Source organism: Caenorhabditis remanei, chromosome IV (assembly GCF_010183535.1).
Source record: "Caenorhabditis remanei strain PX506 chromosome IV, whole genome shotgun sequence".
NCBI classification, from domain to species: Eukaryota; Metazoa; Nematoda; class Chromadorea; order Rhabditida; family Rhabditidae; genus Caenorhabditis; species Caenorhabditis remanei.
The window spans coordinates 7,527,684-7,533,859 of record NC_071331.1 but is presented as its reverse complement, the minus strand read 5'-3'; the positions used below and the strand labels follow the sequence as shown (position 1 = coordinate 7,533,859).

At 42.5% G+C, this 6,176-nt stretch overlaps 1 protein-coding gene across 1 annotated transcript; it reads right to left on the bottom strand.

Annotated features, from left to right (window-relative positions):
• Nucleotides 1-1,516: 1,516 nt before the first annotated feature.
• GCK72_012743 (uncharacterized protein) lies at nt 1,517-3,220 on the bottom strand (the record flags this gene model as incomplete). The annotated part of the gene is made up of 3 exons (XM_053729364.1): nt 1,517-1,713; nt 1,762-2,651; nt 3,144-3,220. The coding sequence occupies 3 exons, from the start codon at nt 3,218-3,220 to the stop codon at nt 1,517-1,519; spliced, it is 1,164 nt and encodes a 387-aa protein (XP_053584136.1).
• Nucleotides 3,221-6,176: the final 2,956 nt, after the last annotated feature.

The following is a 6,176-nucleotide window of genomic DNA, read 5'->3' as shown; positions in this document are numbered from 1 at the left end:
TGTTTCCTTCCGTATTCATAAGTATTGGTGTTTCTGGTATCTGGTGTGGCTGAGTGTGGGTCGAATTATACCCCTTATGGGTATTTGGTTCTGGTTGTGGTGTATGGTTTGGGTGATTAGGTGGGCTGGTGATATGGTGAGTAGGTGGGCTGGTGGATGGTGTGGGTGATACAGAGCTAAGAGGTTGTGATACCTCTTCCTCCTCTTCTTGGAGTGTGGACTCCTCGAAGGAACGTTCCATCTCTTCCAGAATTTCTTCTGTTGAAGGTGGAACGCTGACATTCAGTTGATATGTTACAAGATAGTCAGTCAGGATTGTAAGAAGATCGACTACGATTCCTTTCTTTTCGTGTAAGATTGGAGCGTAGCTCTCGACTAGTGCTAATCCTAACGATTCGACTTCTTTCGGGTCGGTTCCCGACTCGGAAGCTGCCGACTTAGCCTTAGTGACCTTATTTCCTAAGAGAACTGGGAGCTCACCGATCTGTTGCAGCATCCTTTGCAGGGAATCCGCGATACGAGGCGCATGGACGTGATCGACGGCGTGCTGTTGGCAGTTTTCTGACGCTTCTTGGTCGCGAATGACTTTCTGATCTCGTTGCCATAGACGTGCGCCATTGATGACCGTGTCGAGTTGTTTGTCGAAGGAGGTTACATAACTCTGGATCGTTCCGATCCTCTGTCTCGCGGAGCGAGGAGGAGGGGCGGAGCGATTGGGAGCCATGATGGAGAGAGAGCACGAAAAAACTGTTGAGATTCTGAAAATATATAGATTAGAAGGGAGGGAGGTCTTGACGACCGAACGAGAAGAGGGAGAAGAGAAAAGGGAGAAAACGAAACACAGCGGTGTAGAGACATAGAGGTTTTGCATCACAGAGTAGCAGTCGTCAGGTATCAACAGTTCGTATCTCGAGTTACGGTGGATTGTGTCAAGATTTATCCCTTCTGCGCAGAAGGGCTAATGAGAGAGAGTTGCCTAAGGTTTCGTGGCGTCGACTCCACAAACCCTTGTCTCTCTGCATAGTGTATCTTGTTGGTGTTATCCTTTAACTATTGGTAGCTGATTCTACTTTTTACCGGGGGGCGTCCATGGGCGGGAGAGGCCCAAGCATATAAAAATTAGACATCCTTTGCAGGAGCGGTCTAGTGAACCATAAGAAAAAAAAACTTGTTGACGAAGTGTTCAACTTTTTGAGTTTATTTCTAAACCTCGACATAATAATATAACATAAAGTTAGTAGTCCCTCAGGGAGGTTGAGCCTCATACGGTGATCTACTAACAGTATTAACAGGTTTGAGTGGATATGAGTGGGGGATGACACATAGTATGTTACCGGTACTGGTATATGAGATACTAGAAGGGGGGAGGGGAAGATGAAGAATGATTTAGAGGGAGAGAGAAATAAGAATAAGAAGATAGTTAACTAAGGAGAAGGACTGAACATATTAAACTAAAGATAAAAGGGATAAGTTAAAGGATAGATGGGAAGATGTGAAGGGTAACTAGGGAGTAGATTTAATATTGGGTGTAACATCCGTACGGCTGCTGGGGAGTTGGATTGAATCCTTGTGGATTCGGTTGCTGGAATTGTTGATGATGTTGTTGTTGATACATCATCGGTTGTGGCATCATTTGCTGCTGTGGTACTCGAGGCATGGCGAAGACCGGTTGAGCAGGTTGATGTGGCTGTTGGTAGTATTGTTGGCTTGGAGCTGAAATTGTATCTATGTTTTTTCTGATTTGTTATTTAACTCGTTTACCTTGGAATTGCGGAAGTTGTTGCTGTTGTTGCATCTGCTGTTGTGGTTGCTGTTGTTGATGCATCTGCTGCGGGGCAGTTTGTTGTTGTTGCACTTGCTGAGATGGTTGAGGTTGCTCTGACTTCGCCGGTGTTTCCATCATTTTTGCTCGTCGCTCCCTCTCCTTTTTGTCTCTCTGTCTCTTGACAAAGATTTCATCGTAGAGACATACGATCGGTAGATGGTAGCATGATGGTGGGCTCTGCCGGTCCTGACATTTTGTACATGTCTTGACTGAGTTAGGGCATTGACTTCTTCCAGAGCATCCCAGCTGTGCACATTTGAGACACCGTCCCTTTTTTTTGAACTCGTTGAGCTTGCTCAGTGCAGTCGGGAAGAGGGCGCAGTCGTTCATGACGTGGGCACCGTCACATAGGGTACAGATGGTAGAGTCTTCTGGTCTCGATGCTGGTTTGACTCCAGTTTCAGAAGGTGACATGCTTTTGGCGATCTTTGACGGTCCAGCTCCTTCTTGAAGAGGCGGTTTGCGTTTGAGAGAAGCCAACATAATCTCGATGTGACTGATTCTTGTCAATACCAGTGCGTGATTGGCTGCGGTGATGGTATCCGTTCGCACTCGAGTTTCCAGAATTTCCACATCTTCTTTTAAGCTGGCGATCTCTTCCTCTGACTGAGCAAGACGTGCCGTGACCTCATCGACTGTAGACGCCGTGAGGGACAGAGCGCCTTCGATCGACTTGATGTGTGTTCCATGATTATCGAGTTGCTTCGACATCTTGGCGACTTCATCTTGTCGTTTCTTATCCTTTTTGCTCAGTTTTGGAGTCACTTCGGTGTCTGTCGAAGCGTTCTTTGGCTCCTCCTTGGACTCATCGGTTTTGGATGGGCTTCTGTAAATCAAGGTGGTTTGATTATGTATGATTTGGTGAATGCTGCTGTGCTCTTTATCAGCAGTTATGTACGATTGAGGTTATAAGTAACTAAGACACATAGAGAGAAAGAGAAACTAAGAGAGTACAGACATAAAGAGATAATGAGAGGGACTAAGAGAGTATAGGGAAAAGGAGGGTAGACTGAAACTGGTGTAACATAGTTTTAAGCTATTCTGAGAGTAAGCACCTGTCTGGTGTGTATGTATGTGAATAATATTTAGAAGGATGTGATATATGGTTAATGATATGATTTAAGTAATGAATTACTTGGGTTGTTGCGTTGTGATCGTCAGGTTTTAGTATTATACGTCACTAGTAAGTGATGTGATTCAACGATAACTAGATTTACGAGTCTATCTTATCATTATCTAGCCGATTATGTGATTATTTATTATTTCTATTATACTGGTTACAGTATTTATATTTCTAGTACCGAAATGAAATACTTACATTTCAGCATTTTCCTTTTCGGCTTGATGCTGTTCGGTTTCCGGTTTCACCGGTGATGATGTCGTTGACGTTGACATTGTCCGAAGATGTTGAATAGGAAGTACGAATATAAGCAGTGAGAAGCGGATTGGGGAGGAACGACGAGAAAACGAGTCGTATAGATGATGAGAATTCTCTGTAAAGAGAAAAAAGGAATATGAAATGTTTTTTGACCTTCGAAATTGGTGCGAAATTTTAGGATTTGAGCGCCTTACTGTACGGGTCTCGCCGCGAAATGTTAATGCCGCATGACTATAGGGCGTGCGCCTTTGAAGAGGAGTTGCGTGTTTTGTACACTTGTGCGTCGATCGTGGTAATGAGGAGCGTGTGGGCCACGCACCGATATCATCCGAATTATTGATTAATAAACAAGGCGAAGGAATGTCTTACATCTTAATGTAAGACTTAGGTATATAACTCGCGATACGAGATAAGTAAATAAATATAAATATAACACTGGCTTATAGCCTTTATTATTCTGAATATAAATCAAATTACGAACTGTTAAAATGAAATGAAGTCATGAGTGCTTAAGGTGAAGGCTATAAAGGAAACGAGATAGATAAGATTCGAATATGATGAATTTTGGGTATAATTTAGTATGTATAATGAAAGTTCAGCGTTAATCAAGATGACAAAGTTAAATTAGACAGATTTAGATATTGTTCGCCTTTCCATTTCTTGTTGCCGATGTTTCGTCGTACGGTTGATACACCGGTTTGTGCCCGTTATACGGCGGCAATGCTTGCCGGATCATCACTTTCCTTCCTTCCATGTCTATAACGTATTGTGCTTGGAGTGCTGCTCTTTGGCTCTCTCGGTTTTTGTATGTAATAAACATAAAATCAGGAGTTGGGAATCTTGCAGACGGACGGTGATGATAACCGACAATTTCTCCGAATTCCGAGAGTATTGATATGATTTTACTCACTTCGAGATTCGTACGTACGTGTACTGGGAAGGTTTCACTATCGATTCGGTGAATCTGGATTCTTTTGATCGCTCCTGTTTTCATTTCGATGATTTGTTTTTTTGATCTCTTCTCCGTTTTCAGTCGCGTTCCGAATCTTTTCTCGTTTCTTACTAAGTTTTCCAGATGTGCTTGGAGAATTTCTGCGAATTCATACCATTTTGAGTATTTGGTTTTAGGTCTCTCGAGGAATTCGAAGAATTGGCGTAGTCGGAACGTATTTCCCGTTGTTTTAGTCTGTAATTACTAGTTATTTTGGATGAAAACACTCGGTATGTTTACCTGGAATTGCGCCTCTGATGCCATCGCCAAGTCGTACTTTTGCATCGTTACACGGAAGATCGCACTTTCCAATTCTGTTTGTGGAATCCAGGTTGATTGTGGCACCGGCTCATTGTACGCTAGTCCGAAGCGGAAGAATCTGGCAAGCCATTGGATTCTTTCTTCGACGAATTCTTCTCTCTTTATTTTTTCGTCGCACGACATTGCTAGTCCTTCTAAGCCATAACGAATCGCTTCGTCTTTTATCGTTTTGATGTCATCCGTCGCTTGTGGTAGGTCTACGAAACCGTTTCGATGGTAATTTAGAATCAGTTGAAATTTATCCGGATTACCTCCTGGGATATCGAGGATCATCGTTTCACATCTTGTTTCGTCGTTGACTTCGATGAGCCTCTTTAAGACTCCTTCTTGTCGCAACAAGTATTCCTTTTTCGTGGTGAAAGTTCTCTTATCGATTAGCAGTCGCATTTCATCAGTACGACGGTCGTGATATGTTTCGACTTTCATTTTGAGTTCTGATGCGAGACGGTGCTTTCGGCTCACTTGTCGATGATTCGTCGCTCGGACGATTTCGTTTCCTTCCTTGGTTCTTGATTTATCGAAGGTTTTGTGATGGTGATCCCAAGTGGTATTTGTTGTCGAGGGCGTGATGATTCAATCCGTTGCTAATGTAGCTTTCCGTATGGCACCAACGATGAGTGATTCGATTTGCAGAATCTTCGAGGACCGGGAATGAAATTCGGATTTTGTCACGAACGTAGCCGAGAACTGATGTCGATTTATCGCCTGAATAAGAGAAATTGTCTTTCAACACGTCAGCTTGCTCATAACATAACGGTAAATTTTTTCTAATAGTGCTTACCCTGAGTACGATTCCTTTTTTGGTGCTTTCAGACTTCTTGAGTTTTGACTTCTCTTGTTGTCTATGTGTTCGACATCGACTCGAGTTGTTGCCTGAAATATTGTTCGTATATCTAGATATATTATCTTCGATTATTTGCTAATAAACGTAGCGGAAGGATATGTAACGGTAGTATGATTGCGAGAAACAGAGAGATTTTAGGTGAAGGTAACGTTTTAACGCGATGGTGATGATGAAGTATCGATTTTTTGCGATGATGCAATTTTTTCGTTTAAAGGTGGTTTTCGTCGGTGAGGACGGTTCAGTGGTTATTTCGGGTTCGTAATAAAGGAGATGCACCATTTTGTGATTAGCAAGGAAGTATAAATTCCCATACTAATTACAAGTCAAGCGTGTTAGATTACTAGAGTGAGAGAGAGTGAGTGACGAGAGGAATAGAGACGAAAGAAAGACGAGGCAAGAATGAACGGAAGGAAAAAACCGAGGAAGACGACGAGGACGAACCGAGGAGTCGACGAAGACAGAACGGAGAGAATAAAGAAGAATAAATGTGAATAAATGATGTAATTTTAGTTGGGCCTAAACTGTGAGAGAAGACCTTTAAACGACGGAAGGAACCTGAAATGAGAGAACAGAAGAAAACAAAAGATAGCGTGACTATAAGATTTATTGAAGGTTAAAGATTTAGACAACCAATTGGTTGCCGGGATTATGGTGAAATTGGTGTAATTTTAGGGACAGTCATTTGCCACTGTTTTTAGTGGACTTGTGATATTTCTAATGAGGCAGGGGAAGGGAATTACAGAGAGAGTGGGTGAAAATAAAGTGAATTATATTAAAGCAAAAAAGGATGGATAAATCATGAGGAAAAAGGACCGGA